A 17,379-nucleotide genomic window follows, 5' to 3' on the forward strand; every position below is an offset into this window, starting at 1 on the left:
CTTAGAAATTCTCCAGATAAAAATAGACCTGAACTTGAGAAGACAGTAGGTATTCCTTGGGCTTTCGTTTCTTGAATGCCTGATAAAGCTCTAGAACTTGGCATAGTAGCTATTCAAACCTGCTGCACGGATGAACAAGGAAGGATTCCTGGGTGGAAACCATGTAGTCCCTGGCCTGAGGTCAGGAAGTGCCCACCTTGAAGGCACCCATCTCTATGAATGATTTAATAAGCCCCAGCAAATGACATCTTATTGACCTCGCCCACAGTGCTCACCCCATCACATCTTTGTACCCACAAACTCCAGCTGTCGAGTTGCAATGGAAAAATCCGAGATGCTGGTGACCACAAAGGAACAGCTGGCCAGGACTAGAGCAGACACTCCCTTTAACCTTACCACCGCTGTCATGGCCATCTACTGTGTTCACTGATGTTACCCGCAAAACTGCAGACATTTAAACTTAGGCTCCTGCTTTAACCTCTGATGTGTAGAACAGGGACTTCTGGGAGAGTGCCAGCAATAGTGACAGCTCACCTCTGGGCACCCAACCCTCCACAAGTAACTTCAATGAAAGAAGTCGTGGACACAGAGAAATCAAGTGAAGGAGGCTAGGACAAAGGGAAGAAGAGGTAGATTTTGCTGAATGTCATTGGACCTGGAGTCAGTGCTGACACATATGCCACACCTCTCAGGAAGAGGTTGGCATGGCAGCTGCCTTCTTTTCCTGTCCCTTTGTTCCCCTGGGCCAGAAGAATGGGTGAGTCTCTTTTCACTTTCTGCTTTTCCTTAAGCCCAGACCAGCAGCCACCTCAACCCTGGAGACTCAAAAATCAAGCGGGAAAGAGCTGCCAAGGTGAGGCATGGAGTCGAAGCCATGTCCCCTGGCTGGAGTAAGAAAGGGCCTTAAAAGGGGACCAGGGTGTGCTGCAGTGTTGCTTCCACAGTGCATCTGATACAGAAGATTCTTCCAGACAAACCAACAAGTATAGGAAGGACAGACCTCGTCACCACATAGCTCACTCATGCCTGTACAGCCTTCTCATAGTAGCATCTGTCCCTCTTAGATGATGAAATCCAAGCACCCGCTGTGGGTCCACTGCCCACTCCTCAGTCACCTACGCCACGCCAATTGCCTATTTCATCTCTCGCCTGCTGCTGAGGCCTGAGTCTCTTGGTCACCTCTCCCTCTCTCCCTCTGTCTCTCTGTCTCTCTCTGTCTCTCTCTCCCTCTCTCCCTTTCTCTCTCTCTCTCTCTCTCTCTCTCTCTCTCTCTCTCTCTCTCTCTCTCTCTCTCTCTCTCTCCACTACAGCCCAGCCATACCATCCTGCAAAGACAGCTAGAGCTGTGAACATGTTTTCTACCATGGAAGAATACCATGAACAAATGAGGTAACAGCTGGTTCTTACTGAGCAATTGGAAATGCGGGGCACTGTGCTTTAAAGACTGTCACTTGCTCCTCACCAGTTTACAAGGAAGGTACTGTGACTAGCACAGCTCCTTTCCAGAAGAAATGGCTCAGGAAGCGCTGAGCCAACTGCCAAGCCCTGAGCAGTCAGCCCTTACACTGAGGAATCAGCCTCCACGGACCTTCAGGGTTTTGACTCTTGTTCCTGTGAGATTCATGTGGGGGCAATGCCCCAGAACTGTGTGCCACCCTCTGAACCATGAAGGTGCCATATAATGTCCATCTACTTGGGACAAACCAATTTAGGAAGAGGAATGATGTAGGTAAGAGGATGCACAGGGGTTCAAGGGCAAGAAGCTGGAAAAGGACAATAAGCCAGGCTCTGCCCATAGACCTGGGGTTCTTCTCAAATGAGCAATTTGGAAGCTTGGGCGAACCTTAACTAAATCTCCATTAGGCTCTGTCTCTGGCAAGTAAGTGATAGCACACCTCCGAGGACAGGCACTCCCTACCACTCCAGTCCAGCCAGCACCTCAGGAAGCTTCTTCCTCCCAGATGAATCTAACCCTGATAAAATCAGGAGGAAGCCAACACGCCAAATGGGAGATATCTCCCCGCCAATACCAGGCCCACTGACACCCCACTTCCCCTCCAACAGAACCTCACTCTGGCTTCTTGAACCCTCCCACCTTTTGTCCTGAGCTTTGCTTGCTATCACCCACAGAAGTGGCAACTAGCATGACATGGCTCTCCCAGCTCGGTCCCCTTTCCAAGTACCAGAGTTCTGGAATCCCCCAAGAAAGGAAGCAGGAGGGGAACTATAGAGGGGGTGGATACTGGTTGTTGCTGGGTGGGTGGCATGCTTAAAATCACAGGGTCTGTGGCTGAGAGGGGAAGAAACCATAATCGGTTTTCTAGAGGATGCCCTGGCTTAGAGCTCTGCAGCCAGAGGGTGAGTCCTTGGGTCTTGAGCAAGGTCAAATGAGAAAGCTGCAGAGGTGTACACAGGGTGTGTTACTCAGGAGAGAGAAAGAATATGACTGCAGAAGAGTATACAGGGTGCATTGCTCATGAATATGTGTGTACATGCGCACACATTTGAGTGTACACCGAACTGTGTGTGTAGGAAGACATTTGAAAGAAAATCCCTAGGAAGGTGATGCCATTCCCAAGAAAAGGGGCAATGGTGGTGGAATCTATCATTCCCCATTGTCTGAGAAACCTACATGGTACATGCAAGGAAGCAGAGGCAATGGCAGTCATGGGCCCAAAAGTCTGGGCCTAGATACCCCAGGGCCTTGGATGAGCAAGTGTCTCCTGGGTCATGTCATCACTGGGCTATGTCATGGAAGAGCTGGGAAGAGGCACCTTTTCTCTATCAAGAAAACCCCTGAAACAAAGTTGAATGAAGGCCCAGAGAGGTGGTTCCAGCTACCGAGCCCACTGACAAACCACACCCACACTTCTAGTCATGGGATCTTCTGCGTTACTTATACTGACCCCATGGACTGTGGAGCTCCAGGATCTTGCATAGGCCACCAGCCGCCCTTACAGGAATAGAAAGCTTTGGTTTCATCCTTTCACAAACATGAATGCGCAATATATATATATGTTTTTTACCCTAGGAATGTGGTATGACCCAGTTAGCCCACTCAAACAGAGAGGTAGGGTAACTTACCCACACAGCCAGTAAGTGGCAGGGCTCATATTCAAACCCAGATCTTACCAGTTCTGAGGTCAATATCTGTTGATACAATGAGAAAAGCAAGATTTGGGGGCCTGGTAGCCTAGAGGATGGTGGAGGGGGTTCTTAGAAATGAGGCAGGCATGTGCCAGCAATCACAGGGACAACTACATCTAACCCCAAAGAAGCCCACAGGGAAGTTCTCAGCACTTCCCCAACTCCTTCCTAACCCTCCGTCCACCAGCTGGAATAGTTCAGCTGCAATCCTGGGGAAATGCTTTCAGCATCTCTCAAATCTTCTTAATTCACCAACAAAGTAATGGCTGCCTTGATCCACTTACATATGGTTTCTAAAGAAGTCTTCCTATAGGAATGCAAAGCAGAATCCTCTGGCTTAGAAAAAAGAACTGCTATTGCTTATCTTCTAGCTGATTTTGCCCCTAAATCCATTCTATCTTGTTTAAACTCTGAATGGATGGTTCCAGGCATGTACTCTTAGTAAGTGCTGTGGCCTACCATCCCCCCCTTTGATGCCATGGGACTCCATAGAGCTTGGATTGATGCATTTATTATCATCACCATGGACTTGGGAAGCTGGGGCCAGCACTGGCAATGTCTGATTTTACTGTAATTCACCTAGATTGATGCCTGCCACTTGGTCCAGCACTTCCCTGCTCAGGCTGGGGAAAACCTGATACCTCTAAAGGAGCCCTGGGCGTTAGATCTTTGACTTTCTTGAGCTTTGTTCGGTTTTAGCCACACACTCCCTGCGCCTTAGCAGAACTTCCAAAGCCAGGCTGTTCAGTTTCGTCCCCTTCAGCCCTCCCCCAGCCCCTGCTCCAGGCAAACTCACCAGCACGAGCAGACATTCGATCTGTCTCAGAAACTGTGTATACTACCCAGATGTTCAAGCTGCCTGGCTGAAGGTCTGTGTTCCACACAGTCAGGACCTCTCCAGCCTATGGACCCTGTGCTACCCCATATCTCAGCTTATACAGCCAGCTACGAAGGTCAAGGACTCATGGAGACAATTCTTTCAGAGTCTTCCCATAAGCCTAGACAGTATGTGCTCTGGAAGCCTCGGGGGCTTTTTTGACTGGACAGTGCCTCCCCCAAAAGTCTGCCACTACACCTTGTCCCCTAATACTTACTTGTATTGTCAGAGCTTAAATACAGTTTGAAGGGGCCCTGGAAATCTTTCACCTATGAAAGAATACAAGCATCAATCCACGTATCCTGATGCCCAGGGGAAACTGTGCTTAGTAAATGTGTTGCTGCAGAAAATTAGCCTCTGTAGGAAATCAGACCTCTAAGACCAATTCACACTGTCAAATTTTGGATTTAACCAAACCTACTCACCTGGGGTCTGTCATGAGATCACTGTCTTCTGGCAATGGTAGTGACCAATGCTAGGCCAGAAAGTGGCACTGACAGTGGCCAGTCCCTACCACATACCCTCATCACTTGAAGGATGGCCAGAGGCAGATTGGCTTCCTATTCCCATTACTGATGTGGCCCATGCTGCGGCACCCAGTCCTGCTGCTCACTGTAGAGACTGAACAATTGAGGTCTGGAGAGGGGGACATTATGTTTCAACCAGTGGGGCACTGCAGGGGGCTCACCTCAGAACCAATTTTCCCCATCATCATGAAGCTACACTCTACCCTAGATGGTCAGGTCTGAAAGGTTCCCGTACATAGTCAGTCACCCTACACGCTCTCTTGGCTAATGAAGACAGTAGAAGTCTCAGCATTCCCCAAGGCATGAAGAACAGAGGCGACCTTTCACATGACTCCCAACCCTGAGAAATGCCAAGTAACCTCATCTTCTAAGAGCAGTGGTTTCCAAAATGTATTTTTTAGCAGCAGAAGCCATCCTCAAACAGAGCCTTATGCAAAAACTTCAAGCTGCAAACGCATTAGCAGTGTTTGCATGAGTGACGCCTAAGCCAGGCCCCAGGCTGCCCCCACCCCAGCACCAAAACTCCCTCCACGGCGCCCTCTGAATCTCACTTTGAAGCCCCAGGTTTCGGGAACCTCCAAGCTTTGCAGCTAAAGCAGCAAAATAGGATGGACCCTTACTTAAGAGCCCTGGGTGGTATGAATGCTCTCTGAGACTTGGACAACCTCATTCTCTACTAGGACCTGGCCTCCGTCCCCAGTGAGCTGCCTCATGCGCAGGTTGATGGAGCCATAGGTCTTTCTGGATCCCCTGCCAGGGACAAAGGTCTGCCTGCGGTACAGCTCACCCTTGCACAGAGAGACCATGAGTAGCACAGACAAGAGCATGCCACCCACTGTGAGCAGCCCGAGGCCTGCAATGATGCATTTGTCCAGATGTGAGCCCAAGCGGGCGTAGTACATCTCTAGGCGTTCCATCTCCCTTGCTGTCACTGTGTCAGGGTTGACTCGGGCCTCTCGGGGGATGGCGTAGGCTGTTACCACCAGGAGGATTCCGCTCACCAAGAAAACCAGAGCAGAAACAAAGCCATAGTCCACTGGGCGGCTCACAGGTTCCAGGCCTGGTCCCTCCTCTGAATGCAAAGAAAGATCATCCCGCTGGGACCGGGACAATGAAAGGACACCTCCAGGGGGACTGGGGGAGTTACCCAGTCTGGCATCCCCAGAGTTCTGGAAATGAGTCTCCTGCTCCTCAGAGAAGAAACAGGCGTTCTCCACACCCATCCTGGGTAGCGCCACTGGGCCCTGCGGGGTTGATCTCCTTGGAACCTGTGGGCCATTGCTCAACGTCTTCAGTTCCAGACCAGGGGGAGATGCCATTGGAAAGAGTGACCCCGGCTCATCCCTTGGCCCCTTGGCAGCTAGAAGAGAAAACAGAATGTCAGTTGAATTTGCCTGCTGGAGCTCAACTTCACACTTGTCCCAAGCACAGTGTGGGGGAGCTAATGACAGTAGAGCAATATGACCCACGCTAGGGCCCCACCTCACAGTCACTGGTGTACTTAAGCTCTCTCAGCCTCAGTTTCCCCAGAGAGGTTGAGGTAAGCTCTGTGTGAGAGTATTCAGTATCGATGATGGGATGCCGCCATGAGGGAGGAATTTAGAGGGGCCACGAGGTGTGTAGTACAGCCTTCTTGCTGTGCTTAGGCAAATGATTGAGTTCCTCTGCAGAAGCAGTGGGACGACTCTCTCATAAGGCTGTGGTAAGGATTTCATCAGTGACGCTCATCAGTGATGTGGCCCGTTCGGCTAACGGGCAATGTCTGTGAACATGTGGAAGGTAAAGTGATGATGTAGGTGTGGCAGGAATGGTCAAAATGGTACAGGCACTAGTGGGTGGAAGCCTGGTGTGGGGTTATGGCACCAGGAATACCTCCAGAGGATGGAGGTTCTGGGCCAGTTCACAGAGGACTGTGAAAGCCAGGCCAAGAAGCTTCCATGTGTGTGTGTGTATGCAATTAATTCATCAAAACTTATGTGTGAGTGTATATGTGCGTGTGTGCATATAGGTGCCATATATATACCCATATATGCACATATGCACCTTCCCATGGGGAGCAAGTGAAGGAAATCCTCAATGAATGTGTATTGCTGACATGACCGTATCGAGGACCCAACACCTCAGTCCGATGGAAACGGCAAAGCCTTCCCCACACGAGGCTCAGAGGCATGGTAAAGCCTTTCTAAGGTCCAAATGCAAATGTAGGCTGTGAGCAGAAAATGTCCACTTTAGCGTTCTCCCTCCCCTGCATAGTTATGGCCTGATGGCTTCCCCTACAGAGATGGCTCCTACCATGGTTAGCTAAACCTGCTTGGCTGTATATAATAACCCTGCCTTCTTTCCTGGCCATACACAACAACCCCACCTTCCTGCATATAGTAAATATGCTGATCTAGGATTGCTGTAGATTTCCCACCAGAGAGCCCAGGCCACCTGAATCCCAGCTTTTCTTACATGTCCATCTGTCTGTCTTTTCTTCAGTCCCTTGGTACCTAGTCAGGCCAATCCCCAGAGCCATGTATATGCAGCGGATACCCATTCCCAACTTCTCTTACAAATCTGACTGCCATATTCCACCATCCCCTCACGACACAGACCTGGCATTGATGATTGGGTTTTTCCTTTATGTGGCTCTGAACTCTTCACAGGTACACCCTCTGGGCACATGTCACTTCTGACCCCACAGCAGAAGCACAATGTTCCATACATACTCTGACGTCCCAAGGGTGCATACATCCATAGCCCTAACACACGAATGCGCAGACAGCAGAGACCCTTGTCTGCACACATGGAAGCTGAGTTCTCTTGTCACACTCCAGTGTTCTGTGGGCACCTGTGCTGCTGTGTGGTAAACATGAGCAAAACACTGGAGTGGTGGTAAATGGATGAATATAGAAATGAAACCTGAGGGGCAGAGGTGAGAAATCTCTGACCTTCCCATGTGGACCTGTTCTCTTAGCAAACCTGTGGTCTTTGATCCCAGCCCAAAGGCTGCTACACTTACAACTCCTTTCTATCCCTGTGTTCCTCCGCACCATGTCTGTTTAATACACGCTGTGCATTGACTACCTGTTCGACTTTCCCATTAGCACCTTACTCAGGAATAGCTCAGTTCTATCACCATTTTAGAAAGCACAATCAAGATCCCATGGTATGTGTGGGGAAGAGGGACCAAGAGTTGAGTATGTGTACCCCAAGAATCTCTATTCCCTACATACTTGCAAAACCCACACGCTCCACTCTCCTTCCTTGACCTGTAGAGCCCTCGCTTGAGATCATGGCATGAGCATCCTGAGCTCTTTCTTGTAATCTCCCCGTCTTCCTAGCCTTCCCTCAGTTCCCAGAGGATGAATAGAAAGAAAGGACCGGAGTGCTAATTGGCTTTTTACATTTGGCACCAAAAGCCACAACACCTTTCCTAGATGGGTACATTAGTACCTCCAAATCCTAGAGGATATCTGGAGCACCCAAATTCTTAGAAAAGGACTCTTTTACCCAAAACTTTTTCCTTAGGATGCCTGGTTGAAGAAACAGACACAGGAGGCTTCCTCACTCTAATAGCTTCAGAATGTCTGTTTCTCTCAGAAGATGTAAGTTACATGCCTATTAATTATCCAGACATTAGCTTACACGCGCACACGCACACACCCCACCCCCCCACACAGATATTGATGCTCACGGATCACACTCCAAACCTAAAACCACACCAGTTATTGTAATTGTATCTGCAGTCCTATAGTTCCTGAAAGGCAAGCGCCCCCTACATACACCCACCCCCGCCGCCCTGTTCCATGCTCACTGTCCCCGGGACTGTTCCCACAGTAATGCCCACAGACCCGGGAAGTAAGTGTGACTCATAGATCCACGGGTCACTCTGGTGGTACCCACAAGAGGGTAAATTGGGAGAGAGAGGGCGGGATGAGAGAGGGAGGGAGGAAAGAAGAAAGGGATAGAGAATACCTCTAGCACTGCCGAGATCTAAGCAGGATCCACCCAGACCTGTCCAAGTCCAGCTCTCTCACCCATGGCGCACGATGACACCCCGGAGCCCGACACACTGCGAGGCTGGGTGAGGCTTCGCAAACCCAATCGATAGACACATGCACTCGTAGTACACAAAGCCTCGGGCGCGCAGATGCACATACGCAGGTCCACGCGGTTATACCCAAAGTTCTGCGCGGAAAGCCCCAGCACCCCGGCCTCCCGCCTCCCCCGCGCCCGCGGGCCCGCAGTTCACACCCCCTGCTCCTGCCCTTGACCGCCAACGCCACGGGCCACAGCAGGCCAGACCCGGCAGGTCAGCGCTCGCAGAGGGGCGGCCCTGAGAGGCTGGGGCTCGGCGGGGTCGGCGTGCTCTAGGGTGCCCCGGTCGCGTGTCCTTCGGCGGGCCGCGAGGTCAGGCGAGCTGTCCTTCGCTGCCACTCCCCGCCTCAGGCCCTGCGCCGGCGGCTCGCGGTCGGCGTGCGGAGCCGTGTCGGGCCTCCCCAGTCTCTCGCACGCGGGAGCACAGGGCTCCGGGCTGCCGGGGGTGTGCGCAGATCCCGGCCGCTGCCTCGCCCTCCCCGGCTCCCGCCCCCTTCCCGGCCCGCCCGCAGCGGCTGCCCCGGCGCACGTACCTGCTCGCGCCGCGCTGGGCTGCACCGCGTCGGCCACTGGGGGGCTCCGAGAAGGTAGGGACAGGGCAGGGCGGGAGCGGCGGATCCTGGAGCGCCGCCGATCGAGCTCCGCCCGCGGCGGGCGAGGGCGCTGGGAGAGTTAGCGTGGGGTGGGAGACAGAGGCGGCTGCGGATGCCCGGCCCCCACCGCCCCTAAAGCCACCCCAGCCTCGCCCGCGCGCAGTGGCTGGGGAAACCCGAGGCTAGGAGCCCGCGGCGCTGGGTGCAGGGGCGGGGCAAGGCGAGGGAGGGGCGGGGGAGAAGACCCCTCCCCGCCTCTGGGGAGACCCTGCTGCACCCAGGGATGCTTTTTTCACCCCAGGTAGGACCCAGGGTCCTCTTCAAGGTCTGTAGAACCGGAGTCTCATTGCTGCGTGGGGCTCGATGGCTCAGGGGCGCCAGGTGAAGGCAGAAACGAAGCCTCTAGCCAACTCGGTTTCTGACGGGTGTCCTTCTGAGCATTGTCCACGGCCACACACACTCCAAAGCCACCTGCGAGGCCCCTTCTGCTGGGCAGCCTGCCTGGTTTCCTCACGGACACACTGGGGTTCCTCCATCTACGCATTCCTCTGACCTGTATGGAAGTGGAGCCCGGTGAAGATGCACAGGTTTCTGTTTTAAGGGGAACTTCTTCCTCTTGGGTGGGGGGGAGGGGGGCAGGGCAAGCCCAAGGGAGGTCTGGTGAAGAAGGAAAGGTTGTGGTTTCTGGGGAAATGTCATGGCCAGCTTCAGGTAGGTCTTCTTATCTCTGCGAACTTCATTGTCCACCTTTGTCCAAGGAAATCATGACTGAGGCCTCTGCCAGTGTGAGCAGAGGTCATTGTGACACTCAGGAAGACAGCAAAGGTGAGAAAGCCCTGCCCTGGCTCCTTAGCTTTCTCACTGGCAAGGACTCTTGAGTCCTCACCCACCAGGAGAGCAAAGGTTGTCTTGGAAGCCTTGTGGGCCAACATAACCAGGCCCTGTGCTAAGCGTCCAGAGCTCAACAGGCCTGTCTCCCTGTATCCTTCAAGGCCTGAGCCATTTGCATCCCCACAGGGAATGGCACCAGATCCTGTGCAGTTCCGTTTCCACCCCTCATGGGTGTATGACCTTGTGCAAAAGCCCCTCTTTAGGCTCATTTTTCCACCTGTAAATGGGATTGGGACTTAGAAGAATTCCACGAAATCCCAACCATTGGCATGTCCATGGTTCCTTCCGGGTCCTGTGTGGTCCTACCTCACAGCATATCCCCAGTGGTCACTCTGTGCCCTCATTTCCCTCAAGTCTTTGGTCACATGTCACCTTCTCAGAGCCACCTGCCCAGGCCATCTTCTTAAAAAGAGTTGGACCCTGGCACCCTGCATGCCTTCACTCAGAATTTCTCTCTGAGGCATTCACCGGCTCCTGAGAAAGTAGATCTGTGCTCAGTGTCATTTCTGCTTAAAAACAAGTGATATGCTGGGTGGCAGTGAGACACCCCAGGCGGGAGGAGGCACAAGTAGGTGCATCTCTGAGTTCGAGGCCAGCCTGGTCTACAGAGTGAGTTCTAGGACAGTCAGTGCTGCACAGAGAAACCAAAATCAAAACCAAAACAAAAGAGCCAAGTATATAGTACGGGCTCTGTCTGTTTTCCTCCCTAGTGCATCCCCCAGAGACGTAAAAAGGAACCACCAGGTAGGAAGGAGGCCCTTGATATGTAGTCTGTGGATAAAGAATTGAGATATACACAGCTAGTCTTTAAGCTCCTGTTGTATACTTGCAACTAAGTAGAGGACATCCTAACCCTCAAGAAACTCCAGGGATGCTCCAGAAGGAAAAGGGATACACACAGGAAGTGCCGCAGCTGCAGTAAAGGCTAACTGAGGTACGCTGTGCTGCATGCGTTTGAGTCTCAGGCAGGGTGATTGAGTCTTAGGGATGGGATGGCTTAGCAGAAGAGGGGACCGGGCCAACATGGGCACATGTATAGATGGCAAATGGATAAAGAGCAAGAAAGAGAGGTCCAGGAGAGGACTGGCAGTGAGCTTGGGCACGGAAGGGTGTGGTCACAGTGGGAGACCAAGCTGGGAATGTGGCAGGAGATGAGGCTGTGCTGGACGGGAGCCAGCCTCTGCAAAGCCCTGAAGGCCAAGAAGGGTGTTCTTCTCAGAGCAGTGGGGACCCACATGGAAGAGTCAGGGTAGAAAGTTAGCCAGCCTCCTCTCCCCTTTTCCACGTGAAGTCGACTTTTGGTTGTCCGGCTCAAGGTTTTTGATTTTACGAGGCCAGAAATATATTCCAAGTAATTGAGCAGCATTGTTTAGATATGACTCCTGTAGAGAAAGCTAGAGTGACCCACATAGCAATGGATGAGAATTGGAAATGTCAACATGAATTCCTGTTCAGCTTAATATAGATGTGGGTGATTAGGTATAAAAATATTTAGAGTAGTCCTACGTGTACTGGATCCATGGGTTACCATGCAGACATGGTCAAATTCAAGAACCACACCACATACAACAAATCCTGATAATAGCACAGAAATGACATTAAAAAAAAATCCTGGTCACAGAGATGTGAATTTCTTAAGGAGGTTGACCCCAATTTCCTGAGGAACATGTGCTTTGTCAAGAAGCACAAGAAAGACCTACAGATGATGCAGGCCAACAAAGAGAAGCATGAAAGCGTGCGCAGAGGTCACTAAGGCCCCTGTGAAGCCTACGGCAGCTAAGACCAAATGCCAAAGGGCCCCAGCCACAAACTCCGCCATCTGCCTTTCATAGCTCACTCCAAGCCTAGGAGGCAGATTCTTTTCTACATGGTCAGGGGTTGCAGGCCATGCCAGGCAAACGCCAAACTAAAACCAAGGTTTCAGCCACAGTTTTACAGGCTTCAGCTCCAGTTCAGACTCTCAGAGGTGCCCAGGCCCCTGTGAAGGTCCCATAGAAAAGGCTTCTATCTGCCAGTGTGAAGGCAGATGGAATTGTGTGACACTCCTACACACTATTTGCAAGTAGTCAGTGCCCTATGTTTTTTTTTTTTCCCTATAAACAATCTGAGGCAAGATCTGTCTAAAAGTATTTACAGAAATGTGCTTGTACATGGGTTTACACAATATGTGTTTCTTTGCTAGAAGCAATTGTACTTCATAGCAAAGAACACACCTAGTACAGAGATCTTGGTTTCTTGTGTGTGTGTGTGTGTGTGTGTGTGTGTGTGTGTGTTTACATACGTATCTTTGGGAGTCTGTTCTCTCTTGTTGTATGGATGCTTGGAATCAAACTCAGGTTATCGAGCTTGGAGGCAAGTGCTTTTCTGACTGAGCCTGAGATCTTGGTTTCTAATACTATTTCTTTTATAAAAGGAACCACCAAGGCCCCTTGGAGCAATGAGGCAGAAAGTATATAAGATGAATCATAATAAATTCTACACACAGGGCTGGAGAGATGGCTCTGCAGTTAAGAGCAATGGTTGCTTTTCCAGAGGTTTGATTCACAGCACCAACATGGCAGCCAACAACCAAACATCTATAACTCCAGTTCTCAGGGATCCAGTACCTTCTACTGGCTTCCATAGGAACTAGGTATGCATATTGTACATGAATTACATGCAGGTAAAATACCAATGTACATAAAGTAAGACAAATAAATCCTTATAGTGTTTAATTAAAAAATAAAAGAAGAAAAGACTGAATACTGGCTGGATGTGGTGGCACATGCCTTTAATCCCAGAATTTAGGGGGAAGAAACAGGTGGATGTCTAAGTTTGAGACCAGCCAGGTCTACAGAGCAACTTCCAGGACAGCCAGGCTACACAGAGAAACCTTGTCTTAACTCCCCAACCCCTCCACACACAAAGAAAAGCAAAGGAGGGATACTACACACACACACACACACACACACACACACACACACACACACACTGATGTGATCATATTAAAAGACACAGGTCAACTTAAAGCACTGCCAGCCAGAGCTGGGGAAAAAAGGTTGAGCAACCAAACGATACGGTTATTCTGGGTTGTAACTGAAAGCATAACATACATATTCCCGATCCATCCTGATATAAATAGCGGAGTGGATCAATGAAAAGATAAACTACCGCACAGCATTTTATCTGTGTGACCCCATGGTCCTCAAAGCATGGAAAATAATGTCCTACCTCAAGCATCGATTGCACCTAGCAGTGGCCTTTCCAAGGGTGGTGTGCATGGAGAAAGGAGTTATAAAAAAAGCAGAGAAACCTGGTGCACTTACCTGGGCCAGTACTGGGCCCAGGCTCATACTGGTGGTCAGATTGTGGTACTAGTGTGCACTCTTGTTATGAGGCAAAGAAAAAGATACTTTAGTTGGGTATGGTGACGCACAACTGTAGTCCTAGTGTTCAGAATGTTGAATCAGGAGGATTGCTGTAAGTTTAAGTTTTGCCCTGTCTCTTAAAAAGAAGGGGGAAGTTGGCGAAATGCTTAAGAGCATTTTTTTTTCCTTTTGCTCTTGAGGAGAACCCAGGTTGGGTTCCCATCTCCCACACATGGTGACTCACAACTGTTTATAATTCCAGTTCTAAGGAATGAGGTGCTGTCTTCTAGTTTCCTCAGGCACCAGGCATTGCATGAACGCAGTACACATACATACATATATGCAGGTAAAACACTCAGACAAAAATATTCAAAAAAATAACTCCACCACAATTAATATTTTAATTGTCTCTTTACCTTTACAACCCACAACCTCAACCTAATCATGTGATCACACAGATTCTGAGTCCAGACTAAGGAACAGGCTATGAAATACTTGAGCTGTTCTCTTCAAAACTGTGAAGGTTGCCCAAAAACAAGGTCTTAGAAATGATCACAGGCCAAAAGAGCTTAAAGGGGAAAGTAGTAACTATATACATGTGTCCTGGGATAGGAAAGGGTTAACATCAGAACTGTAACCTCAGAGGAAATTGTGGCCTTTAGAATGCTAATCCCATGTTGGTTTTTACACTGAAACAGACACACAACCCTAGTTTAAGGAGCAAAATAACGAGAATGCTGTACTATCTAACCTCTCCCCCTTTTATAAACCAAAAAGAAAACAATTAAAGCCGTTACCAGGCATGGTAGCACACAGCTATAATCCCAGCAACTGGGAGGTTGTGGCAGCCGGTTAGAGAAACCTTGGCTGATAACTGAGTTAGTTGGTTAATTAATTATCATTTTCTAACAACAGCTGGTAAAAAACTATAACTATCCAACGGGAAGTTATGCTTTGGACTTCCTGATTGTGGGGACTTATATACCTAGAAACAGGACCTAAGGGGGCATAAAGACCTGCACTTACCCAAGAAGTACTGTTCTGCTGGGCACAAGGATTTCCACTCACAGCAAAGCATAATGACACAGGGGTCCCTGTTCTACATCCTCCTGAGCAGGTCAGTGCCAAGTGTGGCCTAGTGTCATCTGTAGGTGTGGGTATCCAGGTGAATTAACAGCAGCTCTGGGAATGATGTGGTCAAACATACGTTGTGAATATCTCCTTCCAGCTACTTCCATGGCATAGTGAGATCAAGAAGGACAGGTCATGTGGGCAGTTTTTGTGGCTGGGTTGACAAATGGCCAGTTCTCAATAAATTACCTATGATTCTGTGAGAAGATGTGACTTGAGAAACAGAATAAGGCTCTTCTGGAGAACATTAAAGCATTGCTTGCTGTCCGGAACTTTCCAGAGCAGTGGGAATGTGATATATGGAGATACTGAGGTGTTTTGGTTTTCTCCTGCTGTATTACAAATTGCCTCAAAACTTCCTGGCTCATAATTTTGAAGTGTGGGACAGTCCCATTGTCTTCCTGTGGTGTCAGCAGGTGGCACAGAGGTCTGGGAGCTTTCTTGAGCAGCTCAGACTTCCCTATGTATCTGTGATTTGGTTCTCACTGCCGTCCAGGAGTTCCCGTTCTTTTCCACACAGTTCCTCTGTGTGACCAGCCTGGGCTTCCTTACCTGATCTTGGGGTAATCAGAAATCTTATACAGCTCTCAGCCTTTCCAAGAATACAAAAGAAGATGCGTTAGAACATTTTAGAGTCAAGGCCTGAAACTGGCCTGACATTATTTCTACTGCATTGTGTTGCTCATTACAGCTTAGGGTCAAGGAGGGATCTATCTATGGGTGTGAACATGGACCACTGGATGCAACTGAAGTAACCTCTCCAATCATTCATAGTGTATCTATATGCATATATCTATCCCCTTACACACACACACACACACACACACACACACACACACAATTTCAAGACATAAGTGCTTATTTCAAACTGTTTAAGAAAAACAATGGAATCATGATGCCAGCACTATTGTGGATACACTGCTTAGAGTAATGCCAAGAACAAACAAATAAACAAACAAAAAACCAAAAAACCCAAAACCTTATTTGAAGCTGATGCTTTCAACACTGCTGTTCACTCCTTTCTCCCACTGATACGGAGTCCTTCATGGTGTTTGGCATCCTGAAAGGACTCTACTTCCCAGCTTCTTGCAGCTATGTATGGCCAAGTAGATGGTAAGTTATTAGAATATCATTACTTTGAGAAAAATGTAATGTCCACAATAGGAGATAGATATGTTTCCTTGTCTCCTTTTGTGTTTCTTGCTGTGGGGATGTATGCTTAGTGGCTGGTGCTTAACTAAGCAACTATCTTGAGATATTTGGGCAGGACGACAACAAACCTGGAGGAACCTAGATCCCAGATGAACAGAAGGAAACAATAACCGGCAGTAATTTCCCACACTTCTAGAAGCAAAACCAACTTCCACCAGCCATGATTGTTATCTGAGATTTTCTGTTACTCAAAAGAATATTTTTGTCTATGAGTCAATTTCAAGACAGTATCAGTAAATCAAACTGAAAATAGATGGAAATGTTGAAAAAAAAAATGGCATAAGATGGGCTGAAGTTTGAGAAATGCAGATCTGCTCCACCCCGAAAATGTTTCCAGTGAGAAAATAAGTCTGCAGGAGGCAGAGGCCAGCAGCTGACACAAACCGTAGTCACCCAGGGAGCTTAGGTGAAGGGAGTGAGGAAGATGCTCCTGAAAAAAAAAAACCACAGGAGAGACCCAGAGATGGCTTCTTGGTCAAGCACCTGCCTTGCAAATGTGAGGCTCTGAGTCTGGTTAGATAGGAGGCAAAAAGGACAATCTGGTCAACTAGCCTGACCTCCACAATGTTAAAAGGTAGAAGATGAGAATCCACGCCCAGTCTTCTGACCTCCTCACATGAGCAACATGCGCAACCCCATTTCAATGAAGTAGAGACACAAAATAATACATGTGTCCAAGATCTCAAAGCTGGCCTCAAAATCTGACTTCAAAACTAAATATGGTCACTAATAACTAATGCCCTGGGGCTCGCCTGGGGGGACGATCTGCACACCATCCCCAACTCTACTTGGTTCATACTTCTGAATTTACAAGTGTTCGTGACTAGATTTGACCATTGCTTCATGTCTATCCCAACATCAGCCTGGGTCCTGCTTTTCCTGGGGCACTCATGCTCTGCTGAAAAAACCTAGTGTCACATCCATAAGATACAGCATAGAGATAGAGGACAGGAGTTGAGGCCACACCCGAGACCTTAGGATAGACCCCTTCACACATGCCTCTAGCTGTACCTTGTATGGAAAGAGAAAGGAGGGGAGACAAGGGCACATCCCCAGCCTCTGTAAGAGCAAGTGCCTCCATCCAACAGTTCCTTGAAGCTAAAGACCTTGCCATCTCTCATCCATAGATGGACACTGCCCAGGGCATTAGATTAACTAGACTTTGGAGCCATGCCCTTGGATTTAGGTCAGTCAGCATGCGAGTCTCCACCACCCAAAGAACAGGGTATGCAGCATACATGCATGTGGAATGCACATAAGGGAAGTGCTTGTCTGGGATATTCATGCATGTACAGGATACTCATGTATAGCGATGTATTCAGAAAGATGTGCAGGGAACTTGCATGCAGGACATGTGGAGACAGAACATTGTCATATCTAAGAGCGCACATCTTCCGACACAACCGCAAGACAAAGAGCAGAGAGAGCTAACTGGAGATGGGATGGGCTTTTTAAACCTCAGAACTAGTTCCCAGTGACACGCCTCCTCCAGTGAGGCCACATGTCTTAACCCTTCCCAAGCAGTTCTACCAGCTGAGGACCAAGCATTAAAATATTTAAGCATATGGGGA

The 17,379-nt window shown here is 49.3% G+C and overlaps 1 protein-coding gene across 1 annotated transcript; it reads right to left on the reverse strand.

Annotated features, from left to right (window-relative positions):
• Nucleotides 1-5,171: 5,171 nt before the first annotated feature.
• TMEM74B (transmembrane protein 74B) lies at nt 5,172-5,906 on the reverse strand (the record flags this gene model as incomplete). Its single annotated transcript, XM_080925418.1, has 1 exon — nt 5,172-5,906. Exon 1 carries the CDS (start codon nt 5,868-5,870, stop codon nt 5,172-5,174), a length of 699 nt encoding a protein of 232 aa, XP_080781544.1. The 5' UTR covers nt 5,871-5,906.
• Between the last annotated feature and the right edge of the window lie 11,473 nt (nt 5,907-17,379).

This window comes from Micromys minutus, assembly GCF_963924665.1.
Source record: "Micromys minutus genome assembly, chromosome: 11".
Taxonomy (NCBI): Eukaryota; Metazoa; Chordata; class Mammalia; order Rodentia; family Muridae; genus Micromys; species Micromys minutus.